At 39.6% G+C, this 24,132-nt stretch overlaps 2 protein-coding genes and 1 long non-coding RNA gene across 3 annotated transcripts; all 3 read left to right on the top strand.

Annotated features, from left to right (window-relative positions):
- Nucleotides 1-9,935: 9,935 nt before the first annotated feature.
- Nucleotides 9,936-15,347, top strand: LOC139761456 (uncharacterized). The gene is made up of 2 exons (XM_071685683.1): nucleotides 9,936-10,034; nucleotides 13,851-15,347. Exons 1-2 carry the CDS (start codon nucleotides 10,032-10,034, stop codon nucleotides 15,213-15,215), a joined length of 1,368 nt encoding a protein of 455 aa, XP_071541784.1. The 5' UTR covers nucleotides 9,936-10,031; the 3' UTR covers nucleotides 15,216-15,347.
- Nucleotides 15,348-19,928: 4,581 nt separating this feature from the next.
- On the top strand, nucleotides 19,929-21,076 carry LOC139761570 (uncharacterized). Its single transcript, XM_071685832.1, has 2 exons — nucleotides 19,929-19,968; nucleotides 20,113-21,076. Exons 1-2 carry the CDS (start codon nucleotides 19,966-19,968, stop codon nucleotides 20,926-20,928), a joined length of 819 nt encoding a protein of 272 aa, XP_071541933.1. The 5' UTR covers nucleotides 19,929-19,965; the 3' UTR covers nucleotides 20,929-21,076.
- A 660-nt stretch (nucleotides 21,077-21,736) lies between these two features.
- LOC139761569 (uncharacterized) lies at nucleotides 21,737-22,464 on the top strand. Its single transcript, XR_011715551.1, has 2 exons — nucleotides 21,737-21,843; nucleotides 22,005-22,464. It is a non-coding gene; the product is annotated as an uncharacterized lncRNA (long non-coding RNA).
- The last annotated feature ends 1,668 nt before the right edge of the window (nucleotides 22,465-24,132 follow it).

Genomic DNA, 24,132 nt, shown 5'->3' with positions numbered 1-24,132 from the left:
ATACACAAACACAGACATACGATGATGATCATATACACAGACTCACAAGCAAGAACATGAAAGCAGACAGAAAAGGAGAGAGAGAGAGAGAGAGAGAGAGAGAGAGAGAGAGAGAGAGAGAGAGAGAGAGAGAGAGAGAGAGAGAGAGAGAGAGAGAGAGAGAGAGAGAGAGAACGTACAATCTTATCTGATTCTCATTTTTCCTATGATTGAAACTCAATCATCTTCATGTTTAGAAGTGAAAAATCACCTCACTGACTTACCATTACCCTGCCAACACCTTAATCCACACTGGAGACCATCCCAGTACATTTTCTCGCGGGTCGTTACTCAGCAAACTACTATTCTCTGGCAGTAGTCATTATACAATAAGCTAACAGGTTATATTGAAGAGATTCATGCGCTTGATAAAGGCTTTTATGTGGGCTAATTGAATTCAGGAAGTTCAGAAAAATCATTCTAATTTCTGAATTTTCATGCATGATGATTTTTGCTACTATTTGTTAGCTCTTTGCTTTAGGCTTCAGCAACATGTAAGTGAAAGCACTCAATACAACGCTTGCTTCTGGGATGGTGAAATCAAAGTTTGGTTCCAGTTTCGAGATTTAGATTATTCATTTTTCTTTTGTTTTTCTTTGTGAACTGATAATTGCTTTTGGGGAAATGATCATAGAGAACAGATTGGTGTTGTCCCATTCCTCCTCGTTATGATTTCTGGCAATATATCTTCTTAACCCTTAGAAGTTTTCATCAGCTTTCTAGACGTTCACTCAGCTGTTTAGATATTTCCTCAGCCTTTTGGATGATTCTTCAGTCCTTTGAATATTCCATCAGCATTTTGTGGGTATTCCTCGGCTCTTTAAATGTCCCTTTAGCCCTATGGATGTTCAGCCATTCCTCTGGATGTTCATCCAATCCTGTGGATACTGTCTCATTCGACTCTGAAGTGTCTTGTGGATGACCACCCAGATCTGCTTCATAAGTTATCTGTTTCTTCTTCAGTAATCATCATTATCGTAATGTCAGCATAGCAGTTCCTTCCTCATGCCGCAGCCGAAGAAGAGGCGTCGCCAGCATTGACCTTGCGGATGTAAACACCACAGCTCATTGACCTCCTAACAACACTGTTTGATACCATGATTGGCCATCTTCCTGCGCAATGCCGGGACGAGATACCAGATAGTTTGTGAGGAGTACCAGTCCTTCATGGTATGTGATTACTTGAGGCTATATTCATTTTTGAACTGGGAGGCTCCACCGACATGAAAGTACAGGGACAGACTTGGTATCAAGTGAGGATATTCCCTCTAAGGCTCAGTCCTCTGTTCTTAACGCTACCTCGCTAACGCGGGAAATGGTGAATATATATGGGGGAAAAAGAGAGAGAAAAAAATATATAGATAGATAGATAGATAGATAGATAGATAGTGTGATAGTGTGTGTGTGTGTGTGTGTGTGTGTGTGTGTGTGTGTGTGTGTGGAGCAGGTAATTGTAAACAGCTTGACTAGTAAGGTGATCATCTAGTTCGTGTATGATGACATCCTGGACAGCACAGCAGGATTCCTGTGTTGCTGCTTTCGGTCGTAAGAACGAGACAGGTGAATCGTGGAATCGTTCTCTTAAACCTACGTATGCAAGATCATTATATCCACCCAAGAGATTGTCGACAGCTGATCTACAATGATGCCAGGTACTTGCTACTACTTTCACTAGGAAGAAAACTCTCTGACTGGTGTACCCACGCGTTCCAGGACCATTGTTATCAACGCATTGTTATCATTCTACATGATATGGTGGAAGAACCAAAAAAGATGTGAAGATAGAATGAACACCACAAGTGTCCTTCTCCTTTTTAAGTGTGGTTTAACCTCACCTTCTACCCACTTCCTCACGACTTCACCTTTCAGCACTGAAAGGCTCAGGCGTATTGGAAGTTCAGGAAGCCCTTGAACCTTCGTTTCAATAAATCCCAGTCGAGACAACCAATTCCCTCTGTTCGAGTAGACGGTACTGGGATCCACATTGCCTCCTAAATATCTATTCTCTCTTCTCCCACAACAGCATCCGGCAAACCAGTGTCTAACATGCCACCAGAAGCACTGCCGAACTCCGTAGATGAATATAATCGTGATGTCTTCTGTGCAGCCGAGGCTTGGCATAACTCAGCGGATGAATGAGCCAGAAGCACTTTTCCGTGGACTCACAAGGGATAGACTCATCCTGAATATACGGCCTCAGCCATGATGAAGAAAACCTCAGCCGTGTTGGACCCGACTTCTACTCGCATGAAAGACTGGCTCACAAACCATTAAGTAAGTACCTCTTCTTGACGGAGTTTCTACTCGATCTCCCACGCTCTTCCCTTGGTACTCTCTTGACCCATAGGCTTTTCGTATTTGGATAATCCAGCCGCCTCTGTCGACTCTCAATATCAATGCATATGCGGCAGTTTAATGGCCGAACTATGATATGACCGACATGCTCAGAGTTGTCATAGTCTGCATAAACAATCAGGATCATTTTCACTCGATCCTTTCATCTCCAAATCGGCTTCTCCAACTTCTCCTTGTTCTCTCTCCACATCTAACATATATAGATCCTCTTTCTCAAACGTTTCCCACTCATTCTGTCCATAAGGCTATACCACTGCAGCACACCCTCTTTAACTCCCTCAACCATACTCTTCTCGTTACCTCACTTCCCTCTTACACAATCATTTCCTACTCCATCAACGCTCATAAGACCACATATTGTCCTCAATCATTTCATTTCAGTCACATTCACGCCTCGCACTTTGATATCGAAATGTTCACTCCTCGCATCCACACAACACCGTTGGTACTATTATAATTTCAAACAAGTATACCGTTGCCTTCGCAAACAGTGACTTCTTCCTCCACGCATTTCTCAGTACGCTCAGTTTCTCACTCGCTCTGCTGTCGCGTCATCAGCAAACAGTGAATCACCTCCTAGTTCCCCCAACCCGTGACAGACTACAGACCTGCTCCTCTCTCAAAGACCCTCACATTCACCTCCTCCACGCCGTAGACCCACCCACCTTCACCTGAAACCACTTGTCATCCTCTTTTGCTATTTTAGCACACACCTTACTCTCTGGGTATAAACTCCTCACTGTTCGTGATAACTTTCCTCACACAACAAACACACACACATATATATATATATATATATATATATATATATATATATATATATATATATATATATATATATATATATATACATATATATATATATATATATATATATATATATATATATATATATATATATATATATATATATATATATATATATATATATATATAAGTGAATGAAGGGGTAATCGCACTTCAGCAGGGGTTCTAAGAGTTTACTGTAATTACACTACACGTTTCATGGAAAAATAAATCGTCTAAAGTATTAAGAAAAGTACATGACTCGTGTTTAAAAGGACAAACTTTTCTTCAAAAAGTAAACCATGCACTTTTGGACTACCTGACCGCCCTCGGAACCTCATTTAGTCTACATAAAAACTCATCCAGTTGATTTCTTTTACATTAATAGCATTGTTCTACAGACAACTATCGAGGCGTAATTTACGTCGAAAGATATTTATTTTCTCTAAGAATAAAGATTTGAATATCAGTTTATCTAACTTTTTGGTAAAGATATGATTTAGAAGACTTTTTTTTTTCTTTCTAAACGAGTTACGAAAATATTGACACCTCTTCGTTTCGTTAGTGACGAGTGATCGGTGTACTGACATCAGTGAACGGGTTTATTGGCTGAGTCATGAGTGAAACTTGCGTTTTGCTCTAAATAAATGTTAACAAGTACTAGCAGATTCTGGCCCTCCAGGCCCCAGTCAGATCGCTCCTGCGGACCGACTTATCATAGATGAAATATATCATGATATTTTCCCTGAAATACACCCTAGCAGTCAGAGATTCCAATACTGCTAAGTAAAGGGATGAATTATTGATAAAACTGTATGGGGGTTAGTCATCGTGTCTAGCACCTTCCTCGGCTCATATTACCTGTTCCTTGATTCATATGCCGACCCCGCCCGGTGGCGGATGGTGAATTATATACTGGTTCTTCCTACCTGAACTCCTCTAGTGATGCCACTCAACATAAAAGAAACAAGTGTGCATCAACACATAGATTACGAGCCACGAGCAAGATAATCTGATAGGCTGTCAGGAATATACTGCGTCAGCATCATCAACGAATCAGCAATAACCGTACTTAGACATGACGATGTATTCGTACCGACACGCTTGACACTTCGCATTTTCCGTTTCATGTGGTTTTGCACATACTGCGTAATTGGGTAGCAAGTGTAGCCAAGGGAACCGGATGACCTGCCCTTTACCAACTTGTGGAATTGAGGTTGTGGGTCTCACTGTTAGCAAGATTTGATCTTCACAAAGGTTCATGTCTCTATACCCTTGAACCACAATATGTATACATATTTGTATATATATATATATATATATATATATATATATATATATATATATATATATATTCATGAGTTGGGGTATGATGTGGAAAATATAGCAGCTACGATTATCAAAAGATTCATACGCATTTCTTTCATTGGCAGAAGTTTCAGGAATTTACAAAATCAATTATCAGTATATCAGCAAATATATATATACATGTGTGCAGATAAAACGTAATCAATACATAACTTATACGAGATATCAATCATATGAAATAAACGAAAGTAATCTAAAGATGCATTAAATTCAGTGTGTAAAATGATGAACGTGGAAAATGCAACATACACATCTGACTTCATACGAAAGTAATAACTGCTTTTGTTCATACAACGAAAAATAGTGAACCCAGAACAGTCAGTTGCTGCTGCTGCCTGGCAACTACAGAAACCTAACAATTTCGCATTGAAACATAAATCCTCACTGTACATTCCCACCTCAACACGCTAGGCACTCATTTCCACACAACAGCACCAGGCAACTCCCACCCAAACCACTCTATAAACGAATCAACAAGTAGCTATAAAGATCTTACTCACACGTCTGAATCCTCTACTCACATCTCCCACCCCACACCCAACATGTACATACTACTGACACAATACATACACACTAGAATAACCAAACAACTACTAAACGACCGACTTCCCAGTTCAGTCTGAAAGCTCCAGCTAACCAGACATCCACCCACCACATACTCCCCAGTTAAACAAGAGTGAAAATGTCCCGTCTATGCTCTGGATCATCGACCAACGCTGCAACTCCACAAAACACTGTTTTAACATATCACATGACCCTTCATGCCCACGATGTGACTGCTACAAAGAAGACACCGAACGCGTGTTCCTCAACTGCCCTACACTCAGTCTCATACACATAGACGCACACACATCACAGCACTCTATGGCCTGAGAGACAGACAGACCGACACAATTGTATATTGGCAAGAAATACGTGGCAGCGCATTGATACATTGCCCTATATAGTGGCCTCTTGGAGCTGCGTGGGGGCGACAGGAACACAGAGCGTCCTAGGAGAAAATCTTGCTCGGCTGCTTCTCCTGTTTCTATTTGCAGGAAGGTATTCTCCAGGAAGACAGATTGGCTTTCCAGACCTCAGGTTTTGCCTTTCTCTTTGTCGCTTTCTGAGACACACGGTAAAGACATGGATAGTGTTTCCTTATTTCTTAACCGGTCTCCAAAATTATACACACACTCACACACACACACACACACATATATATATATATATATATATATATATATATATATATATATATATATATATATATATATATATATATATACCAGCAGTTAATGTCGGATTTGGGAGGCGTATCTTAGATATACATAGCACGACCAAGGATAAATTACCATAGGTATATAAATCATTCATTAAATCTAGCTATGCGTTTCAAACATCTTCAAGAATCTGCCGAAAACAAAATTTTCATATAGTGAAAACTACATATAGAACTATACGTTATAGCTGAGTAAAAGTATTCTAAAACGTAGTTGAATGACATGAGGTTATACGATACAGAGTGAATTAGACTTAGAAATTTCTAAGTGGATTCAAGTAACACAGAATACGACACGTTCGCTAGGATTTGAAGGGAATCCTCTCAATTATATATAGAATATGATTAAAAGTTTTCTATACCTTATCTAAATGAACTACGATGAAAAGATTACGAGAAAAATTCACTTACAAACCTCCAAAATAGGACAAGACAATTATAATTTGTGTAAGTCTTGAGAGAAGAGATGTGTTCGCTCACCCTGGCGTCTGTTTCAGTACTGCTTCATATTTCTTGGTCATTATTTGAAACTGAGATTCGTTAAGATGTTTCGCTAAAATTTTGCAGGGCTGGTAAAAAAAATCACAGATACACTTCAGATTTCGTAAAAGAGATTTACTAATAACAACAAATTGGTATTTATCTGTAAAGAATAAATTTAGTTAGAAGTGGATTAGCTTTTATGTTAGAATGATAGGAAACGCTCTGTTGCCATGGGAAATCTAATGTAACTCAGGGTAATCTTATTGTGTATAAAAGTAAGGCAATGTTACTTCTATTTAGCACAGATGGAAATTGTTTTATACGTAATGATTGAAAGTAATCAGGTTTGAGATTAATTGTTACCATGACCAAAGTGCTCAATAAATGCAAAGTGCCTAACTACCCTTCCAATATTTCCTACATTGCAGTCATGTTATGAGAATCTATACTAAATATTATAGTATTACATCCTTGTAAGGATAATTCATATATCTTTGTATAACCTTAGTTGGTTTAGAAAATATTTCATCAACTTTGGTATATGATTATATATTTCTATCATACTATACAGATTTTTTTTAATAAACTCCTGAAGATGTCAGAAAGATAGAGGTGAATAAAATGAATCATTCATACATCTATATCACTTTGGCCTGTGTGTGGTGTGTGCGTGTGTATGTGTGTGTGTGTGTGTGTGTGTGGTGTGTGTATGTGTGTGTGTGTGTGTGTGTGTGTGTGTGTGTGTGTGTGTGTGTCCAGTCCGTGCAAAATGGTAATAAATGGGGTTCTGATCACCTCGCCATATTTCCTTCCTTTTTTTCATAACTGTATGACAAATATTCGTGTCATAATGACACTGGTTAGACCACGCCCCTCTAACTCCGTCTCCAGCACTTGACCATACATGACCTCACTGTCGTGTGTGTCAACACTACCTCTCCTACAGCGTTCCCTTCCGTAGCTACTGGTACGAACAACTTTGCACGACACATCGCTCCATATAAAGTACCCTGTTAACACCTCCTCTGGCTGTGTTCCTTCTCCTTTTGCTTCCTGTACAGTGTTGACCTTCTATCAGTACTATATCCGCTCCTGACCCTTGTGCTGTCGGGGATAATAGTATCTAAACTATCACAACTACCTCCCATGGTCTATGCCTCCACTACTCGTGGAAGTATGGTGTTAGCTCTAACCTATTTTATTTAAGTTCTGTCCAATGATATTCTACTTGCGGGAGACTAAACCTCCGGTTGTTGCGACCTGTATCGGGCCTACAGCTGCCAGAACAATTCCTCTTCCTTGTATTGCCTTGTGAAACACCAATATCACATCTACATTTTAAACTAGTTACGTTACAGTATGATACGCTCAGGATATCGTTGTCCTGATGACCCTCTCTCTCTCTCTCTCTCTCTCTCTCTCTCTCTCTCTCTCTCTCTCTCTCTCTCTCTCTCTCTCTCTCTCTCTCTCTCTCTCTCTCTCTCTCTCTCTCTCTCTCTCTCTCTAACCCTCCACTTGTGTTAGAACTATACAACCACTAATCCCCCCCCCACATACTCAGACGATCGCGTACCCTAGCGACCATCAACAGCACCCCAAACCCATCTTCCTGACACTGCCATCATCCCTGACTCTCCTAATACCCACTGTGATATATCCTGTCAACTCCTCTTCATTCATCTTCCGTCATTTACCCTTTGATTTGGTTCTTATTTCACCCCTAAACTCCATAAACATTTAAGCCAAAGCCTTGACTATATCTCCCATGTTAAAGTTGTAGCGTAAAAATTACATTGATCTATGTATTTATATTTTTCTTTCATACTATTCGCCATTTCCCGCATTAGCGACGTAGCGTTAAGAACAGAGGACCTTTGAGGGAATATCCTCACCTGGCCCCCTTCTCTGTTCCTTTTTTTTGGAAGAAAAAAAAAATGAGAGGGGAGGATTTCCAGCCCCCCGCTCCCTTCCCTTTCAGTCGCCTTCTACGACACGCAGGGAATACGTGGGAAGTATTCTTTCTCCCCTATCCCCAGGGATAATATATATATATATATATATATATATATATATATATATATATATATATATATGTATATATATTGTGTGTTGTAAGTAGTGTGTATAGTGTCTCCTGCTCTCGTCTCTCCCGCTCTCAGGAAAGGCGCGGGAAAGATCTTGCTTTTACTTTCAAACAGGTTTTCTTTCTCCACCTTTCCCTGAGGGTGTGGGCCGGCCTTCTCCTCCGTGCACCTCACCCTTGACTGGCGTAACCCACACACACACACTACATAGTTTTCTTCCTCTTTTTTCCCCCCTTCTTCCATATAAGTCGCTCATGGAAGATTCGAAACCAGTTTATATTAATCCTTCCTCCGGGCACTGACTCCAGGTGTCAGCATTTGCTATGAGTCCAGAGTTGCTAAGCATTTCTGAAATGAAAGTTTAGACTACTTTTGTTAATTCTTAGATATCACGTAATAAATTCAGAAGTCATTACACATAGTCCTCAAATGAGAATAAAAAAGGAACTATTTCTTACAGTGAAAGGATAACCTAATGAATATCTCACAACGGTATCACATTACAGATATGATCACATAAAAGAATAACCTACTGTGCAAAATATGAGACAACGTAGCGTGAGGTAAAGCAAGATATATTTGCGTCAGATTCGCGAGGAAGTTATTGAGGCAAATGCTTCAGTCATGAGGCAACAAGAGATCGTCCACAGGCTAAGAACATTGGTTAACCCAGGGTCAGGCACATCGCCAAACCTCACCCAGATGGTGGATGCTGAAGCGATCCTCTCGTCTAAGCATCTTAGCATCGACCTTCGTTTAATATCATTTGTATTCATATCTAGTCCTACATAAGGTAGGTATTTCATGTCAACTTTTTTCCAGCAAGCACACAATCGAACCGTCTTTTTTGGGGGGCGGGCACTTTCCCTCTCACCAAGTGGACAGTCATCATGAAAGCAAAAAAAGAAAAAAGGAAAAAAAAAGAAAGAGAAAAAGAAGACCTGTTTGCTTGCTTCCACGTAAGCCCAAATACCCAGACCAGGTTTGCAAGGGGTAACTACACTAATCTAGTTCACTCACTATGAAATAACTCGATGAAATTTCCACATGTCAAATACCCGATAGTCACTAATGGATCGTCGTCTGCAATCATCATATCAACTCAGGTGGGAAGCCTTAAGAAAGGAGTAAGATTAATGTGCCAGGAACTTTCTCAAGTGATCGAACGCTTGAGCAGCGCAATGTCATATTACAACTCTCTCTCTCTCCTCTTCCTACCTTTGCCCCTAACCATATCACCCTTATACAACCATTTGCCTCTAGTTGGTCGGAATAGTGCAGATCTGACGAATGAGATACGATGGTCCTTGTCTGATGCAAAGAGTCATTAAGAATAGGATGATCAAGGACAACTGAACTCATCTGCAATCATCATTCCTCCAATAACAATAAAAAGATAATTGTATTGATGATCGTAATATTAATCTTCAGGTCTATGTAATGAAAAAAAAAAGGCGGTGTTGTGTGGGGGCCTCGCCACTTTCTAAAAACATGGAAAATATCAAATTAAAGAGACAGAAATGACTAATTGTCATCTCGCGCTGTTCTACATTCGACATCCCCGAGAAGCGAGTCGTGGCGTCTACAGGTTCGCGCGATATATATATGAGAGGGTGTTCGGGTGTTGAGCAGTGAGAAGTTCTGCAGACATCGCCATGGTAAGGATCTTGGTGGCTGCAGTATTATTGTTGAGACAACACTTACATTACGGTGTTTCGTCCGCTGGGATTAACATACAATTCCCTATGCACATGAGGAACTCTTCTTAGAACGTAGTAAAGCTTATTATTATGATTCTCAATTCGGTTGTAATGTATCCAGTTTATCTTTAGAAATGTTTTCGTAATGATTTTCATTTGCAGGTCAAAAAATTACCTGTAATCTAAGGGTTTCTGAATATGAGTACATGCTTGTCTTTCCACATACTTATTTTGTACGTATGTATGTGTCCGTTTGTTTCCATATACTGATTAACTTCAGCGTTTGGTTTTCTGTGTATCTGATTAAATTTCCAGTTATTTGCTCTTTCCAAGTTTCTCTAACTAAACTTGCAAAGTCTGGTGCCCAAGTTCAGCGTTGGCTTTCCAATTTATCATCGTGTTCATGATATATTTATATATATACTGAAGACATCAAACAAACATGAAGGTGCATTGATGTGTGACAATATTAAGTGAACGTATTCAATATGTATGATATAGTTTCTGATGATCTTTTTACTTTTAGAAAACTTAGAATATACTTTCATGCTTTTTATCCTGCACTATATCTCTATCATGTTCCATGCATGCTAATAATTCCCTCCTTCCCCCAACCCATCTATCTTTTTACGAATATGTTTTTGAACATGGCACTGAACTCAGTCAGTGCCACACACCAGCATTAGTTTGCAAAGAAAGGTATCATTACGAACTTGGAGGTCCATGAGAGACGAGCTCGTCTCCATAAACAGAAAAAGATTTTTATTTGCAGAATTCTTTTTTCCTTTCTGTAATGCATATTATCACCAGATTATCGTCACTCCAGCTAATAGATTCTTAGGGCAGGATTATTACTCAAGAAGATGGTAAGGAATCAAATTCTATTTGGACCATCATTACAAAATACGGTGTATATTCTAATGTGGTTTATCATGAGAACCAGATATGTCTTTAAGCTTATCACAAGGGATTACGTCTGCTTAAGAGCATTTACAGATAATGCAAATCAGTGTTGTTAATACCTGGAGAAAAAGAAAAGGTCAGAATTTTCAGTACCTTCTGGGAATGAAATGCCAGGATGACAACATAGTTTTCATCTTTCAAGATAAACCTATTGTTCTTTTAAATATTTGTACTGCTTGCTTGCTGATCCTTGGCTAATCTGATTTGTCTGATGCTTGCATTTATATTCTTCCTCTCTGATTCAAGTATGATTTAATTCATCTCTCGATCTCCCATTAAGTCAAATCACATCAAACATGAGAGAAGAGCGAAGGAAAATCGCAATGATATTGTATTCCAAAGAGATGATCGGAAACTCTTCATCATATTCGCCTTTGCAATGTCGTGAGGTTTATCTTCGAAGCGGCTTTTTGTGTCATCATCTTCAGAACTGTGGTGGTGTTTGAGAGAAATCGGAGACGGCGTTCACAATGATGGCTATTATTTTACTAATTCGTCTTGCAAGCTCAGTAAACTTTTACTTTCAGAATCTTCGTTTTTCAATTAGAAAAAAAAAGGGAACAGGAAAATCTCGAGGTTTACCTTTCCAATACATGTCAAAATGACGTTAATTGGTAAATTAAGTTATCTATTGGCAGTTGCTTTATAAACAGATACCCAAAGCTTTAATATACTTTTGTTTCACAGTTCTGATGAGACATATTGTTGCTCATCACTGTTACAAAACGACTAACGACTCGGTGAAATACGTTTTTAGTCTCCTCTGGTCAGCGTGGGTGTGCGCTCCGGAAGGGGGGGCAATAGAAATGGCCTCTGTTCCTTCATCTGCAAGTCCGTGACTACATAGACTCGTAATTCCGTGACCACGTAATTTATTTTTTCGCATCCGAAACAGGTTTGAGGGGCTGTCGAGCACGACTGCATCATGATCTCTTTGCAATGATATATATCTCTTTGACATTTTGGGCCAACGAAGCCACTTTCATTATGAACATTGACGATGGTAGTCCATATATATATATATATATATATATATATATATATATATATATATATATATATATATATATATATATATATATATATATATACGTGATGTCTATCAAAGTTGTAAAAGTAATCTAATCATTATATACTCAATGATCGTCTCTTCACTCTAGTGATACCACAAAAACATGCCATTTAATCTTGTTACCAGGCAGGGTGGTGATCCATACGGAGGTAGGAACGTTACATAATGGCTTGAAAGTAAGGAACTCGCCAACTGTGGAGCGAAGGTGTCGTTTTTCGAAAGGTCATATGACCCTCACTCAACACTGTGTGTGTGTGTGTGTGTGTGTGTGTGTGTGTGTACCTGTCGTGTTCTGAGAAAGTCAAGTCGTTGCGCCAATGAGAATATGGCAAGTACAAGCAGATGTTCTGGGTTCCTAGCCAGTCGACCTGTGGACAGTTGGGAACGAGAACACTGGATGTTATGTCGACAGTTGTTCACTGTCTTGCTACTGAACCCCCCCCCCTCATTTTACAGACAGAGGTGGGTCTTTCCTGTGTGTGTGTGTATGTGTGTGTGTGTGTGGCGCGGTTCCAAGATCATGAAAGTGAAAATTCTTGTCGACCGGGAATGTCCTCCTGGCTGTTAACTGCCTAAAAAGATTCTCAGAGTAGGTAAAGCTCAAAGAGCCCTTGGTAAAGCCATCTTTGTATCACTCCATCTCTTCGCTAGAGATCATGACGACATTCAGAGAGAGAGAGAGAGAGAGAGAGTCTTGATAATGATTCATTTTCTCACTTATCACCTGTCATTAAGAGCTGAAGCAGTGTCTCACACAGGCTAACTGCACAAGTTCCCACGATCATACTTCCTCTCGAATGCATTGTGACATTTCGATCTTTTCATCTACCTTACAATTGATCATACTCAGCGACGCGTGTCAAGCTCTTCATCCTGTTCCACATATCAAAATACTTTTTGACTTTACCATCCAGTATTCTTTATGTTCTGCTTTTATGCCTCATCTAACTTTCCTCCCGGGCAAGTATTTCAAAAGGAAAAGCACGTTATATCTTATCTAGTGAAGATGCTTGTGATTTGACCTGTAAGGGCCTAGTTGATGTCTACTTGTGTCAAGAGTACAGTGAAGACGTCTACTTGTGTCAAGAGTATAGTGAAGATGTCTAGTTGTGTCAAGAGTATAGTGAAGATGTCTAGTTGTGTCAAGAGTATAGCGGAGATAAGGGTACAATGAAGGTAGCTTTTCATATGACCCACAGGGATAAGGTCAAATGCAATTAATGAGGAGGTAGTGAAGATGCATTTAACCTGGCCCAGAAGGGGTATGTCAATGACCAGTAATGCTGTTTATATCGAGATGAAAACGATGTAAAGATGACTTCAAACCTTACCCATACAGGATAGGTCATTGACAAGTGGGGTTGAAGATGGAATTCGGAAACATTTGACTTATCCTCTAAAAATCAGATGAAAGGCCGAGTGTAGTAAAGATGAGACCACAGTTCAGATGAAGGTGCATTGAAAATAAGTGTATTATATGAATAGTTCTTGATAGTAGCTACAAGGATGTACTGTTATAAGGTTGCTCTGAGATTATTGTCACTAAACGAGAGGATAGATCAAAACTCTTACTACACAAAGTCCGAGAATACCGAATACTTGACATGAAACAACTTAGTGAGGAAATAGGAAACGCACGAATTCTGGAGACATTCTGTAGGAACTAATTCTGAATACTTTAAACCGTATATTTTTGTGGTCACTCAATCACTAACCACTGTTTATCTTCCTGCATACAGATGTCCGTCACTCACATAGTGAGCTTCACTTTGCTACTCGCCGTCACCTCTGCCCAATTCCAGTCAATAGAATTCCAGTCATTGGAGTTCTATGATCAAGACACCGATTCATTTGAGAATAGTGGACATGGCGGCAGCAGTGGACTCAGCAGCGGGATCTTCCGTGATCATGACTCAGTCTTTAGCAGCAGCCTCACCGGTGGACAAGGTGGACTCGTCTCTGTAGGACGTTCTGGAGGATATGGTGCTTTGGTCAGCGGAGGAGGAGGAGGAGGAGGAGGCGCCGGCGGCAGCATATTCACTGCTGGTGGTAGCGGTGGAGGACTTGGCGGCGGTGTCGGTGGAGGAATAAACGGCGGTGGATACGGCGGTGGCTTCGGCGGTGGCTCCGCCGGTGGCTCCAGCGCTGGATTAGGTGCCGTTGTCAGCAGCCTAATCCACGGAGGTGGAGCTGGTGGAGCTGGTGGAGCAGTTGGCGGAGGTGGATACGGTGGTGGCTTCAGCGGTGGCTTCGGCGGTGGCTTCGGCGGTGGCCACAGCGGTGGCTCCGGCGGTGCCGTTGTCAGCAGCATAATCCAAGGAGGCGGAGGTGGTGGAGCAGTTGGCGGAGGTGCTGGTGGATATGGTGGGGGTTTCGGCGGTGGGGCGGGTGCCCACGGCGGTGGGGCGGGTGCCCTTGGTGGTAACGGAGGTGGCGCGGCCACTGCCTCGTTGAACCACGGACTTTATCCTGATGAATTCGTGACAGGTATTTCCTCCGCCTACCTAGTGAATGCCTACCACGATGACAACCCCGGGTATGGACCGGATAATGGCTTCCTTCTCTCCCAACTGGGTGGGGGCTTCAGTTCTCTTGGTGCAGGAGGCGCAGCTGCTGTGGGTGGTGGTGGTGCTGCCGCAGGAGGTGCTGGAATATACGGGGGTGGCCCCGTTGGAGGAGTTGTAGTCGGCGGTGGTCCTGTGATAGGCGGTGGCTCTGCTGTAGCAGGAGGCTTCGGCGCTGGGGGTGGTGGTGGCTCTGGACTGTACGGTGGCCCTGCTGGAGGAGGTATTTCCTCAGGAGGTGGTGGCCTTGTGATACACGGTGGTTCTAGTGGAGGATCCTTCAACGCAGGGGGTGGTGGAGCTTCCTTCGGTGGCGGCGCAGGGAGTGGTGCCTCTGGACTGTACTTAGGCCCCAGTGGAGGAGCCGCTAGCTCAGTATCGGTCGGCGGTCCTGTACTGAACGGTGGAGTAATTGGAGGCAACGGTGGTGCTGCCAGCGGAGGATTTAGTGTTGGGCCATCACTCTCTACGACTTACGGAGCCCCTACCCTGAGCGTTGGAGGCGGAGGAGCTCCCGGTGGTGTAACCTACCTCAAGTGAAGATGTTGTAAAGTATAAAACAGATGAAGTCTCTACGAATAAAGAATTTACGAATAGTATTTCAACTGCAGTTATAGTTATCTGCAATATTTTTATGAAAAAGTTGTTCCATAATAAATATTTTGTTGTGTACCTCATTTGTATATATTTACTTTGACCTTTGACTTGCATTAGCTAGTTCATCAGAATAAAACACTTGCATACTAGTCAATAAAGATGTGGAAAATAGATCTGGACTTTCTTATCAATTGATAACAAATAGAATATATATATATATATATATATATATATATATATATATATATATATATATATATATATATATATATATATATATATATATTGAAGATCTAATAGGTATTTGGAGAATTATATCCTGAGTAAAGCATGGTTATTTATAATGTTCATTGTCACTTGTTAACAAAGACTATGTTTATGAACATATGCAAGAAGAGACTTATATATGGTGGAGGTACAAAGCTGAAACAAAGGAAATAATGATTGCTATTCTTTTTTGATAAGGTTCTCAATTGGCATCTTACTTCAGCATATCCAATCAAAATGGTCAGATGAATCATGATAGATAAATAGTCGCTGGTATGGTATAACTAGAAGGATGGTACATCTAGATACTCAATCTAGAAGAATACCCCTTTCTTCCACTCACCGTAATCAGCAATTTCGTTCATCGTATATTAAATGATACTACTCTTAGCTTGCCCGCATTCATCCATGGTAAAATAGGCAAGTTTCTCCCAAATCACATGTTTTCCTAGTATAAGTTATAGAAAACAGTAAGCTGGGAGGTTGTAGTATCAGGTAGACTATATCAAACAACAGTTTTCATTTGTGAGATTTACTTAACCTTTGATTCTCGAATATACATATGTATTTACGTTTGAATACATCGTCTTCCTTTCCCTTTACCTATATACATGTCTGTTAGGTCATCAGTATCTGTATACATACATATTTATTCGTCTATTGTGCGTGTATTTGTTATTTTTAAGGAAGAGAGAATGTTTACTTGTGTTTATTAGTGGATGTACCTTAAGGTTGGTGGCCTTAATGACCCTGGCAGTTAATAAGCCTGGAATCTAATAATGGAACTTAGATTAGTGGCGGATGAGCAAGACACCATAGCAGGCATTGCCTCCATCATGCCATCTCAATGTTTTCCTTTACGATGAAGTACTCTGAGTTCCAGGGATCTCGGTATTTTCCATGCAGTTTCATGCGTTGAGTACCTGGCTGTTTGGGGGATCTTGAGGAATAAGACGAAAACGTCGTTAGTGATCTTCTGTTAGAGTATATGACGTATGTTCTTCGGTAGTTCTAAGTGGCGTCCATAATCACCATGGCCCAGATGATGCCTACATCCCTCACAATTCTCCTGTGTTTATTTCCGCTAGCCAAGACTATCCCTCAGTGGCGGCGTTCCTTACGTTACGGTACAATGTAATCATCGTTAAAGCAACATGACGTAGTGAGGACTAGGTTCTCTCACTCAATACATCATGTAATAGTTCCCAGTAATATGAGACCGTCATGTCTCCTTAGGACTTAATATAGATGACATGGGCGTTGTCTGACTACGCATGCTTGTAGTTATGCCACAAGGTTGTATTCTGATTGTAGTGCAGTCCTTGGAGATGAAGGAATGCCTGGAGCGTGAGCCCCGGTGTTACACAGTAATAATGATGATAATAATAATGATAATAATGATAATGATAATAATGATAATGATAATGATAATAATAATAATAATAATAATAATAATAATAATAATAATAATTATAATGATAATAATAATACTAATAATGATTATAATAATAATAATAATAATAATAATAATAATAATAATAATAATAATAATAATGATGATAATAATAATAACAATAATAATAATAATGATAATAATAATAATAATAATAGTAATAATGATCATAATAATAATAATGATAATAATAATAATAATAATAATAATGATAATGATAATAATAATAATAATAATAATAATAATAATAATAATAATAATAATAATAATAATAGTAATAACAATAATGATAATTATAATGATAATGATGATAATGATAATGATAATAACAATGACAGTAATGATAGTGATTATAATGAAAATAATAAAAATGATAAATAATGATAATAATAATGATAAAACTACTACTACTACTAATACTAATAATTATAATGATAATGATAATAATCGCTGACATATACATTTACGTATCATTCTTCAAATGATAAATAAAGGCTGAAATGGAATTGAAAGATTTTGATTACCTTTACCAAGCTTGGGGCTAAATGCCACATTTTTCCTATATTAATGGTTCAGCAGAAACCAAAAATAGCATCACTCTCAGTTGTAGACACAGTCAAATGATCTGAATGCTATTAAAAAGAGTCTTGTTGTCAATGACGTATAACATTTCCCTTTTGATTTTTCTTAATACAAAGAAAGCGTTATTATATACGATTACAAAGTTATCATTATCACATACTGATGCAAAGTAATCATTACCACATGCTGATGCAAAGTAATCATTATCACTCACTGATGCAAGATAATCATTAGTATAATTAAGTGTTCCTACAAATTATTTAGATCTCGCTCCTACAGCTGCATAAGATTTTCCATATAAACTCCACTTGTCAATCCCATTGTAGTCATGATGACACTGATGATGACCGTCGAGGAAATAGCATAAACAAAAAGAGAAGCGAGGAGTGTAGTAGAGTCAAACACCTTAACATTAAGAACCTGATACACTTACGAGTCCTTTTACGCAGAACTACGCGAGTTATGGAATACCTTTCTCTATGCCTAGCATGTCGTCGGATGTGGTTATTACTTTATCGGTATTTTTTTATTTGAAAGATATCAAGCCTTTGTTATGTCTACATTTTAGGTGAGAACCAAGGGATGACATGTTAGTGTTTGAGAATGTTTAGTTAATGATGTTTCTGAAGTGTGTGTGTGTGTGTGTGTGTGTGTGTGTGTGTGTGTGTGTGTGTGTGTGTGTGCGTGTGTGTGTGTGTATGTGTAGGGTTAATAATGAACGTGAATCATAATATATATGAATGATTATTACATGCAGTTAAACTATATCGGGATCCCAGCCTGATCTCTCAAAAGTATTCTATTTATCCTTATGATTCATGGCTGGGTTATGTTATGTCTCCTAATTTCTCGGAGCGTTGAACCAAGACGAGACTTGAACCCCAGTCTGGTCTGGAGAGACAATATCCTGGTATGGTGAAGCCTTGGAAAATCTGAATCCGAGACCATGAAACCACAGCTCGAGCCGCCGCCACCTAACTCACCTCTATCTTGGCCAGATTCTTATCGTGTGAGTATTGTTAGATAATATCCAACCTCTCCTCTAACGCCCTGTGCTTAATGGTGTTTATGTGAAGATTATAATCCGTATAGGAGAACGTCCGCATGTTGACAGCTTTACTTCTGCGTGTCTGTGTCCTTGGATCTGAAACGTGTCAGAGTCGAAATTACAACAGGGATTCATTTTTTCCTTTTCCACCCAAACATCACCGGTGCTAACTCTTCGGTGTCAGAAAATAAAGAAATGTTGTAAAGGCAATGCAAGACCGGAAAACGTCCTCTTTGACAAGACGCAAATGAACAAGTACTTAATGAGACGACACCTCGTGCAATGATGATGAGGTTTCGAACGAAAATGATACGGAACACTGAGCACTAAACATAAGGTAAGTGCTGTGGTCTCATCGTGTGACTATTTGAACTGATTCAAGTAGTAAGTGACTTTGTGGCTTGAGTGAAATGAATGTATGAGTGCTGATAGTGATGAAGAGATCAATATATGGTTGGTAGTGGAAGTAGGCACGTTATGTAATGAACAACCAGCATTCTGGATAAAGAAATAATAAAAAGCCTCTTCCCGTAGTTTGTGTGGGAAGACTTACCAGACGAAGAATGACCTTTATAATGCTTTTTTCTTCCACCGAACAGGGAAGCTGTGGAACTCTCTTCTTTCTTATATCTTCTTCTCTTCCTATATATCATAACCTCTCCAACCTCACTTGGCAAGTGCCCATGCAAGTGAGATCAAATCTTCTTCTTGGAATCATATATTTCTTCTCATTTAAGATGGCCACAATTGCGTTACGTTTTGACGAGTGTTATGTAGGTTACAACCTTTCTCTCTCCCTGTCTATATATATATATATATATATATATATATATATATATATATATATATATATATATATATATATATATATATATATATATATATATATATATATGTATATATATATATATATATATATATATATATATATATATATATATATATATATATATATATATATATATATATATATAATATATATATATATAAATTTTGTATACATCCCTTCATCCACTTCTTCATTCAAATCATTATCAACACCTGAGCAACACACAAGGTGAAAAATTAACGTGAATGATGGAATGGCAATCATCATTTTCAAGTGGCGTAAATAATAACAGGAGAAAGAGAATTACGATCTGGTTATTATTTGCTGTAAGTTACTCATATTCATTTCGGCAAAAGATATGAGTAGGGACAAAGCAACTGAGACTTGAGAGATGATTACTGTATCCTTGAGAGTACTTTGAGCCTCATTATGAACAATGCAGGTTGTCATATAAATGGCTGGTTGCAGAACCCTTAAAGGTAGTCGGTGTTTAGCCTCCCTTATTGCATGAGCCATGGTCAGCTCCTGTCGTCTGACTGACTGTTCTATACACTGACCAATATCAACATGGAACATTCATTATGTACGTGTTACATTATACGTGAGAAGTCATACCCTGGTAAAATGTATATAGCAAGTCGATCTTTTTCTCTCTTTCCAGAGTCTGCTGCTGGTGAGGTTAGGTGCTGTTCTAGTGGTCTCCTGTACGACTGCTCGTATTCTCAGCCAAGGTACACCTGGCGGCGACCTTCACCAACCTGTCTCCGGTGAGCCGGATCGAGTACACGGAGGATCCTCAAACATCATAGATCATGGCGGTTTCGATGCTTCGTTTGCAGGATCTGAAGCTTTTTCCAGTGGATTCTATGATGATCATAGTGGCACCTCTACCGTCTACTCTGGTTATTTACCCCCGAAAAGAAGTCCAGATCATCAGTTCAATGAGGACGCAGGTGGGGACGATCAAGACCTAGGGGCTGGTGTTTTAATTGCCTCGTCAAGTACTGGATCACCTGGCGATGGGAGTGGCCAGGGTAAAGGCATAGCGGGGGATGATGAGGACTCCGTGCATGAACATCCCGAGGGTGTCAGCGATCTACCGAGCAGTTCAAGCTTTGGTGATGGTACTCTCTTTCGTGGCGACACGGATTCCTTCGATATCCGCAGCATCGCCTTCCCAGACCAAGGTGATCCATTTGATGTCCGTGGCAAATCCCTTGATCAACCTGAGGACTCCTTCAGCGAGGATCGTGCCTCCTCCGGTGGACGGGATGGGTCCTTAGGCCTCCGGAACACCACCGTTCATGGCGAGGGGGAAGTCTCCGGCAGCAGCGGCGGCGACGGATTCCTCTTCGTCCGTGATAGGTATCCTGGTATCTATGGTGGCTTCCTCAGTGGCCGTGCCCTCCCTCTGTGGTACGGGTCTTCCTGGGTACTAACCGCACCAGCTGTAACTACGGCAGATACGTACGCGTAGGGCAAGCGGCTGCAATCCACTCAACCACCTGGACATTCCCCCCTCACCATCTCCTCCCTCATGCAAGAGAGAAGAGATGGTGTTGATAGTGACACTGTAACAACTGTACGAGTGACTGAATGTTATCTTTTATCAGAAATAAATCAGCATTCCAAACTTACCTTCTTCCTGCTCCATATCCAGCATCATGTTTGATTTGTTTACCTGTTTTCCAATGTGCTTTCTAAAGAGTAATATATATATATATATATATATATATATATATATATATATATATATATATATATATATATATATATATATATATATGTATATATATATATTTATATATATTTATATATATATATATATATATATATATATATATATATATGTATATATATATATATATATATATATATATATATATATATATATATATATATATATATATATATATATATATATATATATATATATATATGTGTGTGTGCGTGTGTGTGTGTACTGATTACCAAGTAGTTGAGACGTAAAAGAATTTTCCACATGGATTATCGTATTCAAAAATGATACGGAAAACGCTATTAGTCACTGATGAACAAATACAGTTCAGAACGACATTCAACTTTACTGTTACAATGTCTCATTGTAACCCTTGCCTTCATTTCTACATACATACTCAAGTGCATGAAAGATACGTAGAGACTTTGTTTCTGCTAGTGTAGGGGAACTGCACCGAATACTTTTTACTACAGTTCTTGAAGAAGGGAAATGATGATTTGTACCACACCCAGCTCACGGTCAACAGGTGGGTTACCATCTAACCTTGGTATGGTAGAGGTAGAAGTGATGGGGACGCTCAGCAGTATATAAGGCAACTGCAACACCTCAGTGGCAGTCCAGCCCCCTGACTACAATCCTTCTGAACCAACCATGGTAAATCATAATGGCAACACTATCAGTGAAGTAACTGGTATTGAAGTACAACAAAGTACAATGTTATACAGTAGCAAATACTTCGTAAATCCTATGTGGTACATATATTTGACGGTTCAGAATGTATGTGAATGGGATTTAATATTTTTCTTTACTTTCAGAAGCTGTTGCTGATCACCGTAAGCGTCGCCCTCCTGGTGGGTTCCTGCACAGGAGGTTTTTTGCCACACCATCACTCCCTTGACGGAGATTTCTCAGGCGAGGTTCATGGTGTTTCTGGTGGCTACGTGTCATCAGGAATCGCTCACGGTCACGTTGGCGGAGGACACGGATCTGTCATTGTTCCTGGTCAGGGTCGGTTTATTGGCTCACGCACCATCTCAGGTGGCTACAGCTCCGGCCATCACCACGGCAGTGTCCATCATGGCCGCGTCAACAGGCCAGTCGTCTCTGTCACCAGCCATGGACGTGGTTATGGATATGGGAAATAAGTTCACCAATAAGTTCTTCAAGGTCATCCTATGAAGATTAGAGTTTTGGATTAGAATCTCATTCCTGTTCAGTTTGAAAACTTTGGTTTCAGAGACTAAAGTATTAGATGAATAAAGTTTGGAATGCATACATAGGACCTATCATTATCCCTTGATAACTTTTAGCTATGCCTATATAGAAATGTGTAAACTTTCAGATACCCTTTGGATGAAAACAGATTAATTTCTGTTGTAAACAGGATTTTCGTATATGCATTTGGTGAATACATAATGCAGTAACTTTGCAACCTTTTTTTTAGAACGATGTCATGATAAACTTTGCTTTCATGATCACCATTCCATCAATGTTCAACCAGCAAAATTCTTGTGTAAACATCCAAAGAAAAAAAAAAGTCAATAAAACTTGGATTACTAAGAGAAAATGTTGCAATATTCCTCTTCGATCGTCCTAGGTGGATTACCTCATACTCTAGGCAATGGTAGAAAGCTCGTGAACACTGATCTCCTCCACTACGGTTATGACCATCTTCATGAGTGTAATCAGACGACACACACACCTTCTCTAGAAACATGACTGGTGATCTTTCCGTTCCGTTGAGTAACGAGGTTAGGATTAGAAATGTTTTCGTCTAATTTTCATTCACTGCGTTCGAGTCTGGCATCAAGCGTATCATAAATATATTACGTGGACAAGAAGGGAAATTGTTAACAAATCTTATTAACAATAAAGCTATCCAATTGTACAGACATTCATTAATATTAGTGTTACAATTCTTTGTGTATTTGATGATAAAAGATTCAATGATATTTCTCGTGGTACTTGAGTTAGAGTCAATACATAATACGGCATCACTCCAGTCAGTACAATAGTCATCATTTTTAACATGATTAAACAAGGCATTCGATTCTTGCCCTGTTCTTATACTATATTCTTTTAGCTTAAATCTAACAAAAAGATCCTCATCAGTCCGTCCAACATATAACTTATCACAATTTCTACATGGTACTCTATAGATGAATCCTGCAGAACTTTCTAACGAGTTCTTGATTGAGATATTCGTGATAGTATTGTAGTTGCTAAAGGCAACATTTACATTATATGATTTAAGCAACATAGGAAATAAACCAAATTATTATCAAAAGGGAGAACTAAAAGAGCATTTTGGTTGTCCAGTTTAATAATAATTTTACTTTACTTCCTATGTAGCTTAAATCATTCAATGAAGATGCTGAATTCAGCAACAACAATAATATAAAGAATATCTTAAATAGGAATTCCCCTATCCCTGGGGATAGGGGAGAAAGAATACTTCCCATGTATTCCCTGCATTTCGTAGAAGGCGACTAAAAGGGGAGGGACCGGGGGGCTAGGAATCCTCCCATCAGAGGCCAAGTAATGTTATTCCCTCTAAGGCTCAGTCCTCTCTTCTTAACGCTATCTCGTTAACGCGGGAATTGACGAATATGTGGAAGGGGAGCTGTGTTTTCGGGCATTATTGCATGACAGCTAGAGACTGAGTGTGAACAAATGGTGCCTTTGTTGTCTTTTCCAAGCGCTAGGCTATGGGACTGTAGCGGTTAGCATGCCTGCCTCTTGCACAGGGGGTCTCGGGTTCGATCCTGGCTGTTGGAGGTTTGTATGTTCTATAAAGGTGCGCGTTCATATGCACTTTATTCGTATTCATATACCTCCGCGTTGTACAGTTAGGTTTGGTAAAACGCTATCAGCTGGCTATGTGCGTCTGTTCGGAAATAACCGGTATAGACCCCGTTGCTCACCATTGTGAGACGAAGGGTA

Source organism: Panulirus ornatus, chromosome 40 (assembly GCF_036320965.1).
Source record: "Panulirus ornatus isolate Po-2019 chromosome 40, ASM3632096v1, whole genome shotgun sequence".
In the NCBI taxonomy this organism is placed as follows: Eukaryota; Metazoa; Arthropoda; class Malacostraca; order Decapoda; family Palinuridae; genus Panulirus; species Panulirus ornatus.
The sequence above is the reverse complement of the archived record's forward strand: the minus strand, read 5'-3'. Positions and strand labels throughout refer to the sequence as shown.